The sequence below is a fragment of the Macadamia integrifolia genome, chromosome 13 (assembly GCF_013358625.1).
Source record: "Macadamia integrifolia cultivar HAES 741 chromosome 13, SCU_Mint_v3, whole genome shotgun sequence".
Lineage (NCBI taxonomy): Eukaryota > Viridiplantae > Streptophyta > Magnoliopsida > Proteales > Proteaceae > Macadamia > Macadamia integrifolia.
Genome location: NC_056569.1, coordinates 3,337,411 through 3,360,897, shown reverse-complemented (window position 1 = coordinate 3,360,897; position 23,487 = coordinate 3,337,411). Strand labels below are relative to the sequence as shown.

The following is a 23,487-nucleotide window of genomic DNA, read 5'->3' as shown; positions in this document are numbered from 1 at the left end:
TGTCATTTGTCATTCTTTTAAAGGAGGTGGTTGTGTATGGGGAAGGGTACTGAGTATCCATTCTGTAGAAGAATAGAACATTGTGAAAGTAAGAGGAGTTGGAATATGATATCCAACAAAGAATACTCCAAAAAGGGGGATTAATAAGTATCAATGGATATGTGAAGATATTACCTATGATTACTAGGTTTTTAATTCCCCTGTTTATTACAGCTTGAACCATTCTTTTAAAAAGAAATGTGGAGCTATACTGGTTAGAATCCCTTCAAGATATTGTGGATGCACTTCTCCTCTAGTGCCTCAGTTGGAATTATCAAGATAAGTTGTGGTAAATGGATTACAGATTGTCTATGAATGTCGAAAAAAGATGCCAGAAATAAGTCTAAGATACTCTGGTGGACATTGAACTGCTATGCCTTAATTCTGAATTGCATCATTGATCGAATGGTTTATTATCGAGTTTTTGCACCACATATATGAAAGTCTGCAGGAACTCAAATATTTAAGAAGTCCTTAGCCTCCTGCATTGTTGTGATAGACTTTATAATACAGAGTTGTTAAAGAACTACCATGCAGTGTATGATTGTCCTTTTTATATTTATTAAAAGACCCACTTTTTTTCCCCTTTTTAACTGGTAGGAAATGCAGTTTCTGGATGAATGCAACTCTTAGTTAGGTTGTCAGCTCTTATGGATCAGTAACTGTGGATCCCACAATCAAATGAAATGAAGATAGGTGTTCAGAACCCAAAATAAAACTGAAGTTGTCAATGAGATATCATCATGAATATTTCTTTAGAGCATGATAAATTACACAAGAAAAGATGCATGATGTTGAATCAAGCCCATCCTTGATCCTTTTTGCTTCTTTTTCAAAGCCCTTGTTGGAATTATATCTGAACATTATCATCCTCAACCAAGAGCTTTGTGAGTTAATTCTCCCTGCAGTTCTGCCACTGATACTTCTCTTTATGTCTCTTCAGTCACTTTTATGGAACTGAGACAACTTTTCACTGCAAATGCCGTCAGTCTAGCAGCCTATAGAATGGATGCAGTACAGAGGACTTTTAAGCTGTTTGTGTATAAGAGTAAGTTGTACAAATGATGCTTATAAACTACTCAATTGATCAAGCAGTTTTTATTGGTGAGTACTGTTTATTTCCTTTTGTTTCGATTATTTTCCTGAGTATGTGAGTACTGTTTATTCTCTATTGGTGGCCTGCTTCAAGGAGATATCAACCAAAATTGTTGCTGCTGGTCTGTGACTCAAGAAGACCCTGTGATAGCATAAGGAGGAGGAATTCTGGGCAGCATCTTAATTCTTTCTCCCATAACTCCCAGATCTGATGCAGCCCATCTTTTGAGGTTGTTATAGGTATCATACAAGCTACCTTCCACCCAGGATTCAGCCCCATTTGGGCATCGATCTGCCGGCCACAGTTCTTACCACTAAAGACCAGAAGACCCTAATTTCCCCTCTAAAGTATGAACCCAACCATCACAATATACTACGGGAAATACTATGGAAAACTAAAATGCAATATGCACCATTAAGTTCCCAAATTGGGGTTCACTAAAAGTTCCTTGGAATCTACAAAACTGAAATCTCAACTTCAACACAGACAATGCTTGAAGATTGAGGTAACAGTAAGAACAGAGGAACTGCAATGAGAATGTAGTTTGTTTGCAGTGACAGTCCTCATTGTCTGAACACTATACGATACTTAAAATAGCACAACTCCATAGAAAAACTATGAATCATTTAACAACCTGAAATTGCAGTGCAACCATGTATGATAACTAGAATAATTAAACAAGTTAATCTGATAAGAAGGAAGAATAATTCAGATTTCACATAATCAAAATCACCAACAAGAACATATAAAATAAACAAGTTAATCTAATAAAAGGAAGAAGAAATGCATCAAACAGACGTGTACTGAGGTTAAAGTATAGAACAAGGTAGGACCCAACATAAGGAATTAGAGGCTAAAAATCTTGAAACTAGTAGAACTGAACTAAAAAACCTTGAAAATGCAATTTCAAACACGGAACTGAAATGGTAGAATACATTCTGATCACTTTTCCAAGTCTTGGTGGATTCGAACCACCATAACCTGGGCACTAACCCAGGTGCTCTACCATTTTGAGCTAAAGACTCCTTACCTACAAAAAAAGATTGTTAGTACATTAGAGGCTAAAAATCAATAAAAATAATTAGATTCCTGGATGTCTAACATTCTCCATACTAGAAAAAACAAACAAAAAAAAAAAATTAAGGTAACAGTACTTCAACAGAATTTAACAAAGCAAGAGTAAGAGTGGAATTTAAAAAAAATTAAAATACTCTATATCAAATATAAGGACAAAGACAGCAAATCTCTTAGGCTTTGTCAGAGACAGCAAGCAAATAAAAAATAATAGAATTGAAATTTTTTTGAAAAGAAACTCAAATCAGCCAAGGAAAATAACCCTAAATCTCTTAGGTTTTGACGGAGACAACAAGCAAATATGAAATTGAAATTTTATTGAAAAGAAACTCAAATCGGCCAAGGAAAATAACCCTAAATCTCTTAGGTTTTGACAGAGACAGCAAGCAAACACAAATATGAAATTGAAATTTTAAAGATAAGTAAGCTCAAATCAGCCAATGAAAATAACCCTAAACTAACATTTCCATTTTTAACTCAGATTTGGGTGAACCAAGTTGCAGCTTATTCGTTTTTTCAAGCCCTACACCATGGAAGCAAGAAAAATGAGTTTTGAGTGAAATAAGGCTACGGTTTTGGTAGGAGAAGCTTCCCCCTCTTTGTTGGTCCTTGAATGAACATACATACTTGATGATAAATGTTCTTAGGCCATTAAAGGAGGTAAAAGAGGTGGTTGAAGTGTGTTAATGGTTCATTAACTCAAAGCCAAGGAGGAAGAGAAGAAAGCAAGGATGTGTTTGCTTTGAAGAGCAAGAAGCCAAGGAAAGAGAAGGTGTGAGCACCAAACTTGTCAGTACAAGTTTTCAGTCATCCCAGGCAATCGGTTGTGAGATTCTCTAACCTTTGATTTTACATTATATGCATGTATGTATGCTAGGGTTAGTTGTGGATGAATGTATACATGCTAGGTTAGTTGTGGATGAACTGTAAGCATGCTAGCTAGTTGTGGATATATTTGCTAGGCAAGGCTTAACTGTAGGGCATTAATATAAGCCCCAATTTACTGTATTATTTATTGTGTGCTTAGTGGGTGCTAAGCACCGGGAGTGGGTGCTACACATTGTATCGGCACTATGAGTGCCATCTCAGCTTCGGCTTGAGAAAATTGGGTGTGGGTACTCCCGACTGTGGGTGCAGTCAAAAGTAGTGTATTGAGTAGGTACGAAGCCTTTACAGGCACTACTCCGGGGATGTAGGCAAATTGTCGAACTTCGTAAAAACCCTGTGTTGTGGGCGCTTGTTGTTTGCATTTTATATTGAAGTGCGTGGAATGTGAAATGGGTGTGTACACTTGGAAGTGCCTATGAGAGGCTGAGTGTGCATACGACTATGTGCAAACAATGACAGGTATATCAGGTTTTTCTTGGCCAGACATCAGACAGGTTTTTAGGGATCAGAATTGGACTCACTGATTCACCCCCCTCTCAGTGACTGCCGGGTTACAACATTACGGAGGGTCAAGCAAAATATTATCACCTTCCTAGAGGATGCCCAGACATCTCACACAGCCTATTTGCAGATGATACTATTATATTTACTAGAGAATTGAAGTCTTCTTTGAAGCAGATCATGGGATTTATGAATAGGTATGAACATGTCTTTGGCCAACTGGTGAATAGACATAAAAGTTATTATATAATTAGTTCTAAAGCTTCAGATAGCCGTATAAAAATTGTCGGGGAAATTACAGGTTTTGTGAGGAAAACTCTGGCCATAACATATTTGGGAGCGCCTCTCTACATGGGTAGACTAAAAATTTGTTTCTTTGATGATATGCTTGCTAAAATTAGACACAAGGTGGCAGACTGGAAAAGAAAACTTTTATCCTCTGGCAGTAGACTAGTTCTTCTCAAGAATGTGATGTCCTCCATGCCAATTCACAATCTTGCAAGTATGGATATCCCTAAATCGGTCATACAAAACTTTTACAGTAGTTGTGCTGAATTTTTATGGGTTTTACTGAATTTGGAAAGCGCCATCACTGGGTGGATTGGCACAAGATTTGTAGACCTTTAGAAGAAGGAGGCCTTGGAATTCATTTATTGAAGGATATTACTAGATTAGTACATCTATGCGATTGAAAGGTCTGTGGCGTATTATTTCTGAAAATTCCATTTGGAGTGCTTTTTCAAGGCAAAATTCCTTAAGGGTAATCATATTGTCTTAGTAGGAAATAATGCAGTGGGTTCTAAAACTTGACGAAAAGCTTTGGATCTCAAAGAGTTTGTTTTATCTAAATCCAAATGGCTAATTGGTTCTGCCAAGGTAAATTTTTGGCTGGATAATTGATCTGGTAGTGGCGTCCTATTCAACTACGTTGATGAAATCGTTAATGTGAATCTTGAGACTCAGGTAAAAGATGTTCTCAATGATGATGGTATTTGGGATCAAGATGTGCTAAATATTATTGATTTTCCTAAAGTTCGTGACAGGATCCTCAATTCTAACATTATTTTATCAAACAAAGTTGATAGATTGGTGTAGACTCCGACAAGCAATGGATTTTTCTCAACCAAGTCAACATGGAATGAAATCCGATCTCACTACCCTCTGGTTCCTTACTCTAAATGGTTATGAAATAAATCAATCCCTCCAAAGGTGGGTTTCTTCGTTTGGCAAATCTTTAATGGAAAAAATCCAACTGACGATGCTTTGATGAGTAGTGATATTCTATTAGCTTCCAAATGCTTTTGTTGCAAAGATCCTTGGAAAGAAATAGCAACCCACATTTTACTGGTGGGTACAATTGCCTCTAAGGCTTGGAATTTCTTTGGAAGAACAGGACATGGATTGTCTACCAACTCAAGATCTCAAGTCTAAAATTCTTCATTGGCAATCCCTTGCCAGTATCAAAGGTATCTGTGAATACATAACTGGTCTATTACCATCATTTATTGTTTGGGAGTTATGGCGTGAAAGAAATTATAGAAGACATAATGAAGGCTCTCGTGCTACAACAACCATAATTGAGAGAATCAAGGAAATCATTTCCCCAACTAACTTTTCTAAATCCCTTTCTTTAAGAGATAATCTTATCTTGCAGGTCTTTAAGTTAAACCCTCCAAGTAGAAGGGTTAAGTCTCTTGTCCCTATCTATTGGAAACCTCCCCTTCATACTGTCTAATTGAATGCGGATGGTGCGAATAAGGGAAACCCAAGCATTAGTGGTGGAGGAGGCATTATTAGAAACAACAATGGGAATTGTCTTGTGGCTTTCTCCAATTTCTCTGGGGTGTGTTCTAATTCAATGGCTAAGTTGAGAGCACTTAGAGACGGATTGAGATTGTGTGGGGAATTGGGCCTCTCTGATTTTTATGTTAATTCGGACTCCTTCATTGTGAAGTTTGTCACCCAAAGATGCTGTAATTTATTGACCTGCTGGTATTGGTTTCAGGAAGTTATAAACTTCTACGGTTCCCTAAGAGCCCAAATCTCATTTTCATTTCGAGAAAGTAATCGAGCAGTGGACTGGTTAGCTAATTTGGCTTGTGAATCTACATTAAACTCGAATTTCTATGGTCTTCTCCCAGGTTCTCTTAGCTGCATCATTCCAGAGGACAAAGTTGGTTTACCAATCTTTCATATGTAATAGGTTTTTTTTGAAGTTGTTTGTTTTGGGATTTGTGAGTGATAGTTGAGTATTTGTTTCCTCCTGGGTTGGGTAAGGCCGGTTGTGTCCCCCACTTGTATGTTTTTTCAATCAAATTTTATTAATAAAATTCTTGGGGCTTCCCAGGTTCAGATAATATACGGGTTAACAAAAAAAAAAAAAAGAACTCTCAAGTCTTCATCAAACTGCTACTGGATCACGCTCAGGGAAGCGGTGGTGGAGGAACATGGGACTTTGCCATTCCTACCCATGCGACAATGCCAACAACAAGGATTATCCATCCAAATATGTCATACTTAAGGTCGCTGCTTTTCTTCTTCTTTGATCCCTTCACATTTGAAGAAGTCGAAGATCCTCCCCCCATAAACTGTTGAACAAGCCCGGGCTTATGGATCTCCATATGTAATTCTGGGGCCTTCGCAATCACTTCTAAAGCCTTGAGGTAAAGCTCATTCCCTGGATCTTCATCTACTGCTAGCTGGAAATACTGAGACGCCTTATCAAATCAAATCTTTGCAACATCATGATCCGGTTTCAGAAAAGCATTGGAAGTGTGTGCATTTCCTAAGCACCAGAGCACCAGAGGGTGTCAAGCTTCTTTGGATGATTAACAGTGCCTCCTCCAACTTCGACATCGCGTCATTTATCATCTTCTTCGACTCTGGGACGCTTAGGAGCTGGGACACTTTTAACGGATCGGGTCGGATCGGTATCTGATACCCAGGGCGATATCGATACCCATCAGGATTGTTCAGGTATCGGGATCAGTCTCAGCCGATACCGATCCAATATGGCTGATTCGATACCGATACTTGATTCCATGGATGTGACTATTGGAGGTGGATATTATCCCTGTTTCTTATAAGAACCGAGTCCAACCCGCTGCTTCATTTGGCCAATTCAATATACTTTGTTAGGAATTTTATGGCGACTTGACCCATAGATTACACGGCATCGTAAGGGTGTCAATCGATCGGGCCGGGTTGGTCGACTAGGCCCAACCACTTGGAAGTCTTGTATTGTGAACACCCGTTTAAATAAAAGGGCCTAGGGTACGATTTATAATTGGGCCAGCCGGTGTCAGGTTTTAATTGGGCTTCTTTTAACGAGCCTTAATTGGGCCTTAACTGGGCTATAAACCTATTTAAGTCTAAACAGGCTTTAAACTTGCCTACTATAAAATTATTTTCTTGAGTGGGTTAAAGGCCCAGAAATATGTGACGCAACTCTTTAATAAAGAAGATAAGTGATGTGTTATTATTGTTTTTTTTTTTTTTTTAAATAAGAAATTATGACCGTTACAACTTACAAAACAGAAGTTAATTAAATCAAATCCTATCACAAAGTAAAAGGTAAGAAAGTTTAATTAGTTTTTTAATAGTAATGGAAAATAGGAATTTTATATAGTATTAAAGGGGTCGGGCTGGGTCGGGTTACAACGAGTCGGTTCAAATCGACCTTATAAATGTGTTGATTCGATCAAACACCTGACGGGCTAGCCAGTCCAATCGGACTCGATCGGGCCTACCTGTATGGGCTCAGAATTGACACCCCTACACTGTGGTAAGCTGATGGAAGTTGCCAACCACACTCATGTGAGTTGGTAAAGTGAGGAGCAAGGATTTAATTATCAATCCGATACTAATATTGGTACAGATTGATATCCAGTAGGATAGGTGTGTATCGAACACTTTTACTCTTAGTTAAAATATATATATATATATATATTGTTATTTTATCCCTAAAACGGTACAGATAACGGATTGAGATTGATTAGATATCAATATTGATATTGACACTATTGGACCATATTATACCAATGCTTGAAACCATGCACAGAAATGAAATAAAGAATGAAAAGTGAGGAGTGACTAATAAGGGAATCAATTATGATTTGCACCTTAACCTAGTCAAGACGGCATTGACTTTGGGCCTTTCTTGATTCCGATGGTCTTTTAAAAAACATACAATGTGTTTTTTTATTTTTTAGTACTTTTAGTATAATGGATTGAAAGTATTAACCCGATAACATTTTGTAGTCTTTCATCTTTCAATTCATTGTTTTAATCATATGTTGTGTTGTCATTCACTCATGCTTGCTTGCGTTTTTTGTTCTTCCTTTTTCTTTATTTTTCAAAAGAAAATTTTCATTAATAAACAAGTCATTTACATATACTATAGTATCAGTATTAATATATATATATATATATATATTCTGTAAAATAAGGCAAACAATTTACTTTAGTAAAAACATGATATTGTTATACTGATCGAAACAAAAGATAGTCAAAAGAAGAGATCTATTAACTGTATAATGTTCGTGCTAGGTAAACCCATTTAGTTAAATAGGTGTTCACAATACAGCCTTAGAAATTGATCGAGCCCAACTAAGCTCAACCAAGACCATCCTAGCCTGACCGCTTGACACCCCTACCATGAACAGTGAACTGTGATGATCACCATCCCTAACTCTGCAAGCCAATAGATCATAAACACAGTCTCTGTGAAATAAAGCATTAATGGGTTGTGATCAAAGAATGAGTCAAAGTCTTAGTTCTGAAAACACTGGGTTGAAATCGTCTGCAATTTCGATCTCGTACAATTTCGTATAATACCACCTTCAGACGGTGACACATGTATTGATACCAATACAATGGCCCAGATCTGGTACAACTAATAAAACATTAAATCAGTGAAAAGGCATTTAAATCAAATCTGAACCATTGCATTGGTATCAATATACGTGTCATCCCCTAAAGGTGATATTTCACGAAATTATACGAGATCGAAATTACAGATGATTTTTTTCCATCTTCTTATAGGTTCTGACTCTTCACCCCACACACCATCGTTGAAATTCCAAGCATCGCTACCGGTGTTGTAGCGAAATGTCAACAGCTTGGGCCCGTACCTGTCCTTCTGGCAGGCCAAAACACAACCCATGGAAATAACATCCTTTGCAGGGAGCTTTTGGCACGGTGAGGTGCAGTGAAACTAGAGATATTGACACGTGGCAAAAAGCGATCGAATGGTGCAATGTCCGTTCCATCTACCCTTGCAGACCAGAATTTAACCCTAACCCGGTAGGAACGTATCTTATCTCAGAAGCTTTTTCCTTCACTTTCCCATTCTTCAACTAAGTCACGAGCAGGGACATTCTAGGATTTTCGATTTGTTCCTCAAAGAGACCAACTACCAGCTTCCTGCAACCTCTACCAGCGACAACAGACCAGCAACGACGGACGAGCGATCAGCTTCCTGCGACCTCGACAGAACAGCAACCAGAAAGGCCAATCGGCGCCCTGCGAGATACAAAGGAAAAAGGAAAAAAAAGGATATAGCTCTTTGTAAGGAGCTTCTCCTTTTATTTTCTTACCAATTTCAGTATTTTTTTCTCTGTTTAGATTCGCCATTTCTTTATCTATGTAGCTTGGAGCTCTGTTTTGAAATTTTCCAGATAAACAGAGTTGTAAATTTTCCAATTTCAATCTTTTTTGTGTCTTTTTACACTTTTTTTCCCTTCTCTTCCATCCCTTCCGAAAGGTAGGACCAATAGCAAACCTATTTCTGATCGAATGACCAAATCCAAGAGGTGTGATGTCCTTGTTTTGATGAGATCCACCAAGTATGGCGTTAAGGTTCACCAAGATTTTGTTAGAGATCACTACTCCAGCAGGCTAATAAAAAATGCAATTTTTAGGACCCGTTTGATTTTGTTTTTTCTGTTTACGTGTCTAGAAACGGCATAAACAAAATTTGTTTTTGTTCTAAGAATCAGTTTTGGGAATTAAAAAAAATGTTTGATAAATCTGTTTCCGAGAATAATTTCCGCAAAGATTGATTAAGAGGAGAGTTGAAAGATACAACTTTCCTGTACAATTTCAAATCTCATCATCCAACGGTCAAACCCTTCAATCCAATGTCCAAACTAAGACATGGAGAAGAGACGAATGAAAACACCTAACACTGCCACTGAGTTTTAAGGGGTTTTTTTTTTCGATTAAACCATATGCGAGATGAATCAAGGGCTACAGCCGATCTGTTGATGCCGGTGAAGGATGAACATATTTTGCCGATCATATGGCTACTATCGATGGCCAAAACTGGTGACTAAAAACACCTAACACCGCAATTGATTACTGCGAGTTTTAAGGGGTTCATTTTTTTTTAATTAAACCATATGTGAGATGATACAGGGGCTACAACCGATCTGTTGATGTCGGCGAAGGATGAATAGATTTTTCCAATCATTTGGCTATTGTCGATGGCCAAAATCGGCGACTGAAAACACCTAACATTGCCACTGATTTCTGTGAGTTTTAAGGGGTTCTTTTTTATTTTTTATTAAACCATATGCGAGATGAATCAGGGGCTACAGCCGATCTGTTGATGCCGGCGAAGGATCATAATCATAAAACAGGAAGTAACACCCATAAACCAAGCTTTGAACGTCATCACCAGAAGTGAAGGATCGTCCGCTTTCGGTACAACCATTGCCACCTCCTCCACCGTACAAATCCTCCGACGCCGACGGCTCTTCATTGAGCTTCTACACACTGATCAATTGTTTCTTAGATGCCATGTCTAATTTGTGTGTGAGATCAGCCGCTTTTGGGTAACAGGGAAGAGCCAAAATTTTGAACGAGAAGTTTCAATGGGTTAGGTAGTCGAATGAAGCATCGGTTTTTTAATAATTTTTCTCTCCCAATTGTTTCAATAAAGAGAAAAACAAGTCTAACTTGTTTCTCCATTCCTGTTTCTAGACACAGAAATAGGCATAAAATTTCCATTTCTAAAATAAGTGAAATGAAACAAAAAAATCAAACAGTTTTTAGAGTGTTCTTTTTTTGTTTCTAAGCACAGAAAAACAGAAAAACCATTTTTGGAAACAAAATCAAACGGGCCCTACATGTTCCAACCTAAGAACGCACTCTCTGTTCATCCTTCATCGATGACCTTTTCCCTTTAGAATTCTTTTCTTTGTGGAGACCAATCTTTGTTGAAATGTAATGAATTATAGCTTTTGGAAGGTAGAAATAATGTTTCAGATTTATTGATTTGGTTCTTCCTCTCTCTCTCTCTCTCTGGATTACACTTCCTTGCTATCGTCAACAGAACTGAAATCATCAAATTATCAATAATACTCTGCTTGGAAACTTTAAACTCCCATTCTCACCCTAGAGAAGAGATTGCATTAAGGTAGGGATAAGTTCTGAGATGGATACGTTCCTATCGGGTTAGGGTTAAATTCTGAGATGCAAGTGAAATGGGTCGATGGAACGGACATTGCACCTCAATCATTCGATCACTTTTTGCCATGTGTCAACATCTCTAGCTTCACTGCACTTCATTGCGCCGGAAGCTCCCTGCAGAGGATGTTTTTCCATGTTGGCACACACCCTTCATAGATGATGTAGAATGCCAAACTGCATTGGAAATCATCACGCTGCACACATAAATGACAAAACATTCAAAGATTAATAATTAAAGAGTATCACAGCGTCACCCCCTAAAAGAATGCCACAATTATAAGAACACCCCCTCTATTTCATCAAATTAAATTCAGACCCCCTATCGTCAGTCACTATAAGGAATATATTTTATATGTTGATGTCAGCAACTATGTTTTATTTTAAATACCAAAATACCCTTCTTTAAATATAAATATAAAGTACCTAAAATAGCATTGTAATAAGTTACTATTCCCTCACCCACGGCGACTCTTTTAGTTAATTTGGGGTCGGATTCTTGGTTGCTACCCTGGAAAGTCATTCGGTTACTGGCATTTGCAGCGTAACTTGTCTTCCATCTCTCCTGCTAATATCGAATCCGAATCTGATTCAGTGATGCTCAAGATCAGTATTTTGGGCGATTCTCACATTGGCAAAACCAATTTTGTTGTAAGTATTTACTAGAAATTAATTTAATTTCTGTCTCCTAGAAATCATTTTTTTACTCAAAAAAATGAGAGTTCTTCCGATCATCTGGAATCAAAAAACCCTAAACCCAGATGAATTTACGTACTAGAAATACTGATAAAGAGAAAGAAGGGTTGTGATCGAGGAAGACGGAAACCTGGGTTCCTTATAGTTCCTTTAACGGTGTAGCATCGCTCTAGTAGAAACTTGACGAGCCACGAAGCGATGTAACCTCCGGCACCCGTGACGAATGCCGTCTAGCCGGAACCTGGTAAATAGTCCACCGGCATCCCGACGTTTCCCTTTTTCCGGCGGAGGAGGCGAATGCAGAGATGTTAGGAGTAAAATAACCATAATTAATTTTAAAAAATGGCGGAAAGAGCTGAGGAATGTATAGAGAAAGAAGAACGACCAAATCTCGTTTATTTAAATCATTTTTTCATTGAAATCTTTATTTTTTCCCTTGATTCTATTGTTGAAGATTAAATATGTGGGAGATGAGCAAGAACAGGGGAGTTTGCAGACACCATCTTCAACCGTGAGAAATGGGGAAACGAAAGGTGGGATCAGAGTTTTCAAAGCACGATCTAGAGATCGGTTGGGCCTAGGAATAGTCGAAAGTGAATCCAACCAACCAATTCCGCAACTAGGGTTTTTAAATCAAGGTTTTCAGGATCATCGGCTGCGTCAAATACAAGAAGAAAAAGTGGAGAAGAGGTAGGGGTGAAGAGGAATTGGTTAAAATGAGTTTTAATGAAAATGATATAATCATCATTTTAATTTGAGAAATTGATCGTGCCACCCTATGGAGAATATCACAATTTTAAGACTATTCTCTCTGTTTCATTAAATTATACTCAAATCCCCTGCCGTCAGTTACTGTTAAGGAATATATTATAGTTGTTGATGTGAACAATTATATTTTATTTTAAATACCAAAATGCCCTTATTAACCGTGGAGTACTTAAAATGCCCATGTAATAAACCCCACCCCAAATCCATAGTTAGTATACCTTTCTCCCCAATGATCGCCAGATATCACGGTGGCAACAGCAGCATTGGCGACAGCAGCAACCAGTTGCCGGATTCTTAGAAGAAGAAGGAGAGAACATGCCACATTCACTTGGTCGCTTCTCTCTCTCTCTCTCTCGCGAAAGTGAGCGAGCGAGCAGATCCATCTACTGAGTACCCTCTAGTTCAGTAAAACCAACAAAGATCGCATCAGTACCTCTGCTCCTCTTAATTCATTCAAGAACAATTACCTCGTCGTGAACTCCCTGATGATGGGTAAGCCAGATATGATCTTCCCTCTTCAGTTTCCATTTGGAGATTCTCTCTCTCTCTCTCATGAACTCTTTTTCAATTTTAAAATTTCTATTGGATCTGGTATCTCTGGTTATTCACAACACACTGTAATGATATACGTGCCATATTTTCCTCGGATCTGTGGAATGAATCTGCCCTTCACTTTCTCTTTTGAGAAATCGGGAGTTTTATGGGTTTTGTAATCAACATTTTCAGTCACTACCTATCAAAAAAAAAAAAAAAAAAAAAGGAGAGTACATGCCTGGATTGGATTACTCCACCAGGAGAACTCGATGCTTCCGCTCGAGAGGAATCCATCGCATGGATTCTTGAGGTATCTATCTTACTAACGTCAGAATAGACCTACTTCGAAATGCCACTGGTTTTACCATTTTTTTTTTAGTTGAAGTGTTGTGAGTTACTTAACCATCGGTAAAGATCTGGATTAGTCACGATGCTCCCGCCGGCAGCGAACTTTTGCTGTAAAGCATATGAGCAAAAGCCTTTCTAGCTTAGCTATCAGATTTGAACCCATTGTTCTGATCTTCGCCGTCGATGTTTGCTGGCCGGTGTGTGTTAGTTGTTTGGAAACTAGGGTCACGGTCTAGTTGGTTGGTTGTGTGCAGGTGAATGCATTCTATCACTTCCAACCTTTAACGACAGGATATAATGGTCATTTTAACTTTTCAATTAGGTAAGGGGTCTGAGTATAATTTAGTAAAACAGAGAGGGTGGTCTTATAATTGTGGTATTCTCCAGAGGGTGGTGCAGTAAATTTTCCTTTTAATTTTTGACTTAACATTGATTGTCAACTATAACCAAAATCCTTTTTATCTGGCATTAACTTGGAACCACGTGCATCTAAAGCACCTTTTACTAAGATCAATGTAGTTGTATGTAAACCTAGAGCAATCGCATGATGGACAAAAAGTCTCTTGGACCTATTGTTAAGAATAATGAATTACTATTCTCATTAATAGCATTTAACCAGCCCGGCAACCATATGCTTCGACCCGCATTGAATGCTGAATATTAATATGAAACCGAGATAGTTACCTTTCAGAAAATTCTAACGATAGGGTGGTGGGTGTCTATACTTCATTCTTCTAAAGGTGGGAGGAAATAAAAAACTGATTATTAATCCAAATTCAAGTTTGAAACTCATGTAATTTACCTCTTCTGGTTAACCTGAGAAAAATGGAATACATTTACGAGAAATCTCATTCAGTTAGATACTGTAGATTAAGACGGGACGCCAAAAGAATTGATTGGCGGGAGTCTGACTCTAATTTGGTGAAACATAAGGGGTGTTCACATAATTGTGGCATTCTCAAGTGGGTGGCACTGTAAATTACCCATAATTAAACGTTCATACTGCCACAAATGATTGAAATCTGGTTTTGCAAGCTTTGACAGGGTCCTTTGGTTAGGTTGGGTTAGGTTAATTATTTTTCAAGTTTTAGATTAAATGGATGAAATTGGTCTCCGAGCACATGCTCTTCAATCCCATCATTGTGGGAAATTGGTATATACAAGTGGGTCGGCTAAGGCACTGTTTGATAACATTTCTGTTGTTTCTTGTCTCTAGAAACAGCAGAAATGACTTTTCAAGTTTCTGGAAATAAAAACGGATTTTTTGATGTTTGAGAAACCTATTTCTCGAAACGTTTTTTGGCAAACATAATGCCACTAAAAAACCAAATAGTATCATCGGATGCCCAAAAGGGAGAGAGGGTTTGGTTGCCTCTTTTTAGGTTTACATAGTTGAGAGATTTATCGGGCACAATAGCCTCCTTTTTTTTTTTCTTTCAAATTCGTTTATAAAAACAACGAAACAAGTCCAACTTGTAAATAAGCATAAATTTTGATTTATGTTCCTAGAAACGGATGAAACCGAACAACTTTATCAAACGCTTTTTAAGTTGTTTTTCCTTTTTTGGGAACAAGAAAACGCAGAAACAGCAGAAACAGAATGTTGTCAAACAATGCCTAAATATCAGACTCTACCCATCCTGTCTTCTGATGAAGGGTATTCTCATTTGTTTGGGGACAATAATTTCATGATCTTAAAAGGTGGAAAAATAAGTTCAAGTTGGAAGGGCCCATTCCAAGTTCTCAAACCAAATGTTCCTCTTTGGGTGGTCTCAATATGTCAAAGGATCATTTTTTAGGGAACCCAAGTTTCATTAACGGGGTTTTGGTCATTGAACAAAGCTTAGAATCTTGGATCTTTCTCACAATGCCTTTTATTGTTGTGTACCTGATGGGGTCTCAGCTCTTCATAATTTGAAAGAGCTTCAGTTACGGGGAATCACTTCATCGGCTCCTTACCCTCTGATGGATTTTGCTCCAGATCATCCTGGTACAGTTTTCACATACAAATCATGATTCTATTTTCATGCAACTTTCCTCAAAAGCAATGAGAAAATAAGGAAACCAATGAAGCAACTTTACTATTTTCTTATTTCACTTGAGTTCTGTTCCCCCAACCGCTCTTTAATCATCAGGGTTGTGCTATATATTTTTTTCCTGATTATGAATTTATTGATTCACAACTCATGAAGTACTCTTGAGTCACTGTGGATCTATGAGTACAATCTTTACGTCACAGAAAACTATGGAAAAAGAATAACTAATTGGGCGGCTAATTAATTGGAGAGGAGCTAGATCGAGAAAACTATTTACTCGTCAAAATAAAATGATTCATCAAGAGCTTCCTATCTTTCTGTTCGAGTTTTATTAGCCATACGCAAAATGGATTGTAGTATAAATTCTGGAAAACACATTTGATAATCTTTCCATTAATGTGCAACCATTTGCATATAGGTCAACTAAACTTCATGGAAGCTGTAAAAGCTCTTGAAGCCTTGTGCAATTATTTATCCTGAGGGAATGGAAACCAAGAAAAGCAATGAAGACAAATGGAAAACCCAGTCCAGGCTTGGGTTTCGCCAGGTAGAACTTGCACCTCTAGTCCTGCCTACACGACCCTGCACATCCAATCCCTCCCCCCCCCCCCCCCCCCCCCCAACCCAAATATATATATATATATATATATATATTTGGGATTTGGTTTTAGATTTGAGGTAATGTCAATAATATTCCTAGAAATGCCTTGTGAATCATATTCTCAAGATTAGTACCCACCATTCAATAGAACCTATAGCAACAATTAGATAGGTGAAAATTCAGCATGAGCAAACAAGCAGATTTCTTTTAGTGTATTTACTTTGATGCATCAGATGCTGGATAAGTACACTGGTCCAGTTAAACAGAACTGAGATTTTGCCTCCCCCCTGGTTTGCAGTTTTATCCTATCCACTGAAGGCTTGTGGAGTAAGTAATGTATTATTTTGAGGGATGACGAGAGCACAGTTTAACAGTTTAACTCTCTGTTGCGTTCCCCTGTTTTGATAGTGTCTTGGCATCTGTTCTAGTTCTATGCTGTAAGGCCAACATTACGACCATTAGTATTTAGTTGTTCTCCGATCTTTAATCTCAAGCATCAATTTTATTATTAAATGAATGAAACACACTTAATTTCTGATATAATACAGATCTTTTTCCCTTTCAAAGACTCAAAACAAATCTTCTCTCACACCCTTTCCCCTCTATAAGAATACAACAGCAATTGCCAAATAAAATCACTAAAAAGGCTACATAATGCCTACCCTATTGAGCTTACCTTGATGAATCAACTTTGGTTTCTCTAAAAGTTAAGAAGGTTTGAAGTAACTCCATAGAATCCTCAATTGTCTGGACTAAGCTTGGTCCTCAACCTCTTAGGTTCTTGTTCTTCAGTAGACTGATCACCTTGGAGACCCACTTCTTCATTTAGACCTCTCTTAACCCCAATTCTAACACCTGAATTATCTGTGTTGATAACATCAGCAGCACACAAATGGGAGCTACCACATCCAATCACTGCTTCACTGTCTGACGGCCGGGAACATTTCTCATCTTGTTCATACACTAGATTCACTCCACACTCTTTCAACTGGAATTTTTCTCCTATATTTACTGAAACTTCAATTTGATCACCATGCTCCAATGGAAAATCCAAGTCAGTACGTGGTATATGGGCTACCAACAACTCATCTTGATAATAGGCCTTCAAAGGATACAAAAGTGGGGCGATTTCACTTGCATGACCCTTTGTTTTATTATGAATAATAACAGGAAGAGTATTTCTTGAGACAAATTCATATGGTTCTTTCTTGCCTGTCCAAACAGCACATACAGTTAACCCTTGGATCTTCCTATCTGAAAGCGGAGGAACCTCAAAAATGATTGAACACCCCATACTACGATGGTAGAAGTAATCTGGAACCTTGCTCCCAGAAAGATATATGTCCAACATACCATGCCCACACAATCCCTGTTCCATAGAAATCATGAAACTGTGAGAGAGAGAGAGAGAGAGAGAGAGAGAGAGAGAGAGAGAGAGAGAGAGAGAGAGAGAAGGAGGAGAAGGGAGAGAACCTGGACGAGACGACTCTCAAGACTCTTACAATTATTTGATAGATTGTTGCGCCCCCTCATAAAAATAGCTTCTATGGACTTCAAGTTCTCAAAGCCTTGAATTTCAGCTAGCATTGGACAACCATCAAGGAATAAAAAGGGCAAGTTATGACAGTTAGAAACATCTGATAATCTTTCCATCGATGTGCAACCTATTGCAGTTAATACCCTTAAACTTGATGGAAGCTCTGGGAGCACTTGAAGCCTTGAGCAATTACTTATTACAAGGTCCCTGAGCTGAGAAAACCGACCAAGGCAAGCTGGTAGGGTACAAAAATTGGTGTAGCATATATCCAACTTGATCAATGAGGATAGACTTTCAAAATTTGATAATCGTTCCAATGATGAGCAGCCACCTGCATTAAGTTCCTCTAAACTTGATGGAAGTTCTGGAAGGAATTGAAGCCTTGTGCAGTTTTCCAACTTAAGGGACTTCAGTTGAGAAAGATGACGGATACTGGTTGGTAGTCTACAAAATTTGTTATTGCCCATATCCAAATGTTCCAATGAGCACATGCTCCCAATCTCACCAGGAATTGCACCTTCCAACAAATTGCAATTTCTCATATTTAGTTTTCTTAAAGAGGATAAACCCATGAGAGAAGTTGGCAGCACAGTGATGGAATCAGGTATTTTTCTTACTGAACTCCAAAACCAATAGAATGGGTTCCAATGTTTAGAGGTTGATCTCTTACATCCACTTAAAGATAAACTTATGAGATTCTTCAGGATTCCAATAGAAAGGGGGAGTTCTTGTATGGCAGTGTCATCTACAATAAGCTCCCTTAAACATCTCATATTTCCAATGTCTTCTGGCAACTTTTCAAGTTTTGAGCAACCACAAAGAATAAGATTTTCAAGAGATATCAACTCACAAATGCCGTTTGGTAGATTTCTCAAGTTTACACAATCTTTTAAACTAAAAAACACAAGTCTCTCAAGTTTTCCAATGGAATGGTGAACCGCAACCAAACTTGTACAACCTTCAAATATCAATTTCTCAACCATGGGGAGTCCAGAAAAGTCAGGGGTTTGGGTTAGGCCATGGGAATAACTGAGATTCAGAACTTTCAACTTCTTGAGCAACTGCCGAAAATGAAGGGTACAACTAAAAGGAGTAAGTAATTATTTTTTAGAAATATGAATCTGATTCGAGGAAAGAAAATAAATGACAGATTATACCATACCTTGATTCCCTTCCAAAGATATTTGATCTTGCTATGTTGCATGTCAAGTATAACAAGGTTCTCAAGATGAAAGTTAGTAGGTATGGAGTTCAAAGGGAAACCATACCAACATAGCCATCTCAACTCCTTTGAAAAATGTTTGTAGTTTCCAGCAAGGTGTACATGATTGAATTGGAGAAGTCTTAGCCTCTGCATCTTTGCAAAGGCTTCAGTACGGATATGATCTGCTGCTATAATTCCATGCATGTTTAGAGTAAGGCCTTCAACATTTTCCGTTCCCTGATAACAAAGAACATTAATAAGAATGTTGTATACACACACACCCAACCCTCACCTCTGCAACACATCCACAACCTTTCCACACTAATATTGACTTTAAACTGTTGAAAAGAAAATGTGCTTTCCTCTTAATTTCATATACTCTTACCGTATGTTTTGTCAAGACATTGTGGACGTCATCATAAAACCATAATCTGCTGCGTTTACCAGGCTCCTTTGGGGATTCTTCACGAACAATTTCCCGTCCCATATCTCGAAGTAAATCATGGATCATCACCTGATTCTTTTCATTGATTGTTATGAGAGACCTATGGATGAGAACACTAATGCCAATTTCTGGGAAGAAATTGCAGCTGCCAAGTATTCCAATTACATGGTCCTTGTCCATCCCAATAAAGAAACATGCAATATCAAGGAATATATCCTTCTCCAAATCATCATTTAAAGCATCATAACTTATTCTAAGTTTCCTTTGAATTTCATGATATGGAATCCATTTCAATTTCTCAAGTGCACTCTTGTATTCAATAATGCTTTTATCAAATAGAAAAGAACCCAAAACTTCAAGAGCTAAAGGAAGTCCATTGACATAACCAACTATACTCTTTGAGAGCTCCAAATAATCATTTGTCGGATGATCATTTCCAAAGGCATACCAACTAAAGAGCTTAAGAGATTCCTCTGTATTCAATTCCGTGATCTTATATATTTCATCAACCTTGACACCATTTAACAAATGCACATCCCTGGTTGTTATGATGATTCTACTTCCCAAACCGAACCAACTACGCCTTCCAGCCAATGCATTTAATTGGGTCAATTGATCCACATCATCAAGGACAACAAGAACCTTTTTGGAGAAAAGCTTTTCACTGATCATATTGACACCTCTATCTACACTGGTTATTTTCATGTTTCCTACCATTAGGATATCAGAAAGAAGTTGTTCTTGTAAATGAACCAAACCATTGGGTTGTCCTGACAGTTCTCTAACATTTGCAAGAAAACTGCAACCTTCAAATCTACGTAAGAATACGTTAAAGACAGCCTTGGCAATGGTGGTCTTACCAATGCCCCCCATACCACAGATCCCTACGATGCGAATATCATCTGATCCGACATTTAACAATGATTTCATTTGCTTCAAGCGGGATTCTAATCCAACTTGGTACTTGGAAACATGAAAATGTGTTCGATTCAAGTTACTCAAAACCTTGTCAACAATACTCTGGATAAATTTTGACTCATATCTGTAAATTGTAAACCAACCAAGAAAATATAAGCTTATCATATTCGTAACAAATTGAGAAGCGATCAAGGCAAACTGAAATTTTAAGTAAATTCTACGCTGTTTAATTTTGGTCTTTGCTAGTAACAAAACAATAAAATATATAAGATATTATGCAAAAGGAATCAAGCCAAATTTTTTTCAAATAAACAAAATCATTTGTTAGAAAGACTAACTCATTTAGAGTGACTAAAGAGGAAAGCAAGTAATGGAATTCTTATACTGATGGTTAGCAAGTTTGACAAGTCCTATCGAATGCAAAATTTTGGCAAGGGACCTTTGCTTCAAGAAGCGTGTGATTCATAGTTCGACTCCTCTTATCTTCTTGGAGCCACTCACATGGGGTGTTTAGTGCTCTTCATTGCTTTTGATAAAAGTCGAATGGTTCTCATTCAACCTCGATATGACACAGTCCATGCGATTGTAGGGTCAGTATAGACCCACAGGACTAGTCAAGCCGAAAGCGTGAATACTCGTCATTCGCAAACCATTTTTTTTTTTTGTAAGAATATTTGATGATAATAATAATGTATGGCATTTGATGGTAATTATTAAGGCAAGGCACATGAAAAGACAAATGAACACCTCTCTCTCTCTCTCTCTCTCTCTCTCTCTCTCTCTCTCTCTCTCTCTCTCTCTCCTTCCTGTAAATGTACTTGCAGTCATCCTCCACTGCCTTATTCTGTCAGTCGTTCTTTTATATCTCTCAGGACTGAATCCTTGCATTCGCCTGCAAGATCTGAATCGGTGGATTATTCCAGTCGTTGTCTAAATATGGATCCTTGTATTAACGAGTGATTTGTCTTCGGTAAATAGTATCAGAGACTCAGATCGTGTTACTCTACGAAGAACAGAAATTTTTTACAAGACAAATTTTTTTTTCCATGGATTTTTAATACAGAAGAGTTAGATCCATCCAAAACCAATTTTTTTTTTTTTTTTTTTATTCCCTGAGTTTTGTAGTTCCCCAATCTCAAATCTAGGAAAAAACTAAGGGCCCGTTTAATAACGTTTTAAGAAACGCGCTTCTGCTGTTTCTGTTTCCAGAAACAGTAGAAATGGAGTAAAAAGCATTTGATAAAACTGTTTCGTTTCACCTATTTTCAGAAATAGAAATAGAAATTTTTACTTATTTATGGTTCAAGAAACGACCTAGGCGAAACTTGTTTCGCCGTTTCTGGAAACGACTTGTGGCCATTCTTTCATTGGTTACTATCAACTTCTAAAAACATGACTTATCAAACACCTTCAATTCCGTTTCTATTTTTAGAAACAAAAATTTATGTTTATGCCGTTTCTTAAAACAGAAACGGCAGAAACGTTATCAAACGGGCCCTAAGAAAAAAAAAAAGAATATCTGGTTAAACTCTTAATTCTGTGCTTAACTGAATCATGATCCCAACTTTGTTGGATCAACCGATTCCACCGATCCATAATATGATGCAAAGAATCATCCAAAATATCAGATTGGAGACCCGCCATTCCGATATGGATTGACCGATACACCTGATCCTATCCCAATAATTAAAACCAAACTAGTTATTCCCTTCGCCCCTCGCACCAAGAAATGTGGAACCTCAATCTCCAAGAACATGAGAAATGACTTTATCTTGCAAGGGCCACTAAAGTCCAAAAACAAAATATATATTGTAGTGGAGAAGATCCAAATCCGAGAAAAAGGGGTTTTAGTGAGGATTACCCATTTCGTAGATCCCACCCTGATAAATTCCCAGCTTTTTTAAGAGCTCTCCTCCAGCTCTCCACCTTCTCCGTCTCAACCTTGAAACGCTCTTCCTGCCTCGCGAATCCTTCCCCGAAGATCCCACTCTGTTTCCGAACATCCGATGGATCAACATCATAGAAAACAGGCAGAACCATTTGGCCGATCTCTCTGCACTCGATTATCTTGACGAGTTCATCGAGACACCACCTGGAAGAAGCATAGTTCTTGGAAAAAACAATGACAGAAATCCTCGATTTTTCGATTGCTTTCAGCAGCTCCGAGGCGATATCTTCTCCTCTCTTGAGCTCGTCATCATCTCTGAAGGTGTTGATCCCTTTTTGAAGCAAAGCAGTGTAGAGGTGATCGGTGAAGTTTTTGCGTGTGTCTTCACCTCTGAAACTTAAGAACACATCGTAATTCCAACAAGGAGTAGAAGATGACGAACCTTCTCTTGTACACTTCGAATCCATTGCGTACAATAACAGAAAGTCAAGAACAGAATTTGCAGAGCAAGAGAACTAAAGTAACACAAAAATCAGAGTACAAAACAGGGAAGGGAAAAACTCCAAATGACAAAAGATCTTTGCTGATGAGCACCTAAGAAGCAAAAGCGCCTGCTGCTACAATTGGCCTGACGACAGAAGTTCTTGAAACTGATACAACAAACAGGGAATGAACAACACGATTCGTATGATTGATGACCAAAAGAGAACCTAATAAAAAACGAAAGGGTAAAGCTGTGAGCCTTAGATTACACGGCGGCGAAGCTATGGGAAGTTGCCAATCACAAATATGTGACTAAGTGACTCCGCACTGCAATGTGTAGCCAATAATTACACCAGGACCGTCCTAATACAATTATTGTGAAGACACGTGTCCAATTAAAAGTTTTTTAGAATTAAATTTTCATATCAATTATGTGAGACCCACCTTCACCTTTTCCTTTTCCTTTTCCTTTTCCTTTTCCTTTTCCTCCGCATAAAGCAGCGCAACTTCCCTGCATACCCATAAAACCCCTCTCTTCTTCTTCTCCTCATCTTCTCTCCCTCGAATGTTGTAGTTTCTGGTACTGGTAATGTGGATGTGCACAGTAGGTGGCAGTAGGGCTGTCGACCCAGAGGAGTTCATGGCGAAGGGGCAGTAAGTGTGAGGGGATGCCCAATAGCTGAGCTTATGAACATGGCGCACAGTAGTGGATTCCGGTGGAAAGTGAGGGCTGAGAAGAGTTCAGCCATGACTGGAGGTTGGGACGCTTGAGATGAGATACTTTCCCGTAGTCGAAAAACTCCTTTTCCATGGCTGTGATTTTTATTTGGGGAATTTACTATTACTCCCCTACACTTGGCTTATATTTACTAAAATTTCCCTACCTTTTACTATATAATTTGAAGACGGACTTGAACAACATTTTTAGGAGATCTGCAGACTCTGCCACCACCGAGGGAGA

At 38.1% G+C, this 23,487-nt stretch overlaps 1 protein-coding gene and 1 pseudogene across 1 annotated transcript; both read right to left on the bottom strand.

Moving 5' to 3' along the window:
• Positions 1–6,021: 6,021 nt before the first annotated feature.
• On the bottom strand, positions 6,022–12,091 carry LOC122059818 (annotated as a pseudogene).
• Positions 12,092–16,553: 4,462 nt separating this feature from the next.
• LOC122058759 (disease resistance protein RPV1-like) lies at positions 16,554–22,828 on the bottom strand. The gene is made up of 5 exons (XM_042621431.1): positions 22,017–22,828; positions 19,178–20,279; positions 18,751–19,029; positions 17,525–18,649; positions 16,554–17,420 (listed from the first exon to the last, which is right to left on the bottom strand). The coding sequence occupies exons 1-5, from the start codon at positions 22,508–22,510 to the stop codon at positions 16,791–16,793; spliced, it is 3,630 nt and encodes a 1,209-aa protein (XP_042477365.1). The 5' UTR covers positions 22,511–22,828; the 3' UTR covers positions 16,554–16,790.
• Positions 22,829–23,487: the final 659 nt, after the last annotated feature.

Coding starts and splice junctions, on each gene's coding strand:
- LOC122058759 (XM_042621431.1), bottom strand. CDS start 22,510: ATGGATTCGAAGTGTACAAGAGAAGGTTCGTCATCTTCTACTCCTTGT. Junction 20,280..22,016: donor GGGTGGGATCTACGAAATGG/GTAATCCTCACT, acceptor TACAATTTACAG/ATATGAGTCAAAATTTATCC. Junction 17,421..17,524: donor TTGAGAGTCGTCTCGTCCAG/GTTCTCTCCCTT, acceptor TCTATGGAACAG/GGATTGTGTGGGCATGGTAT.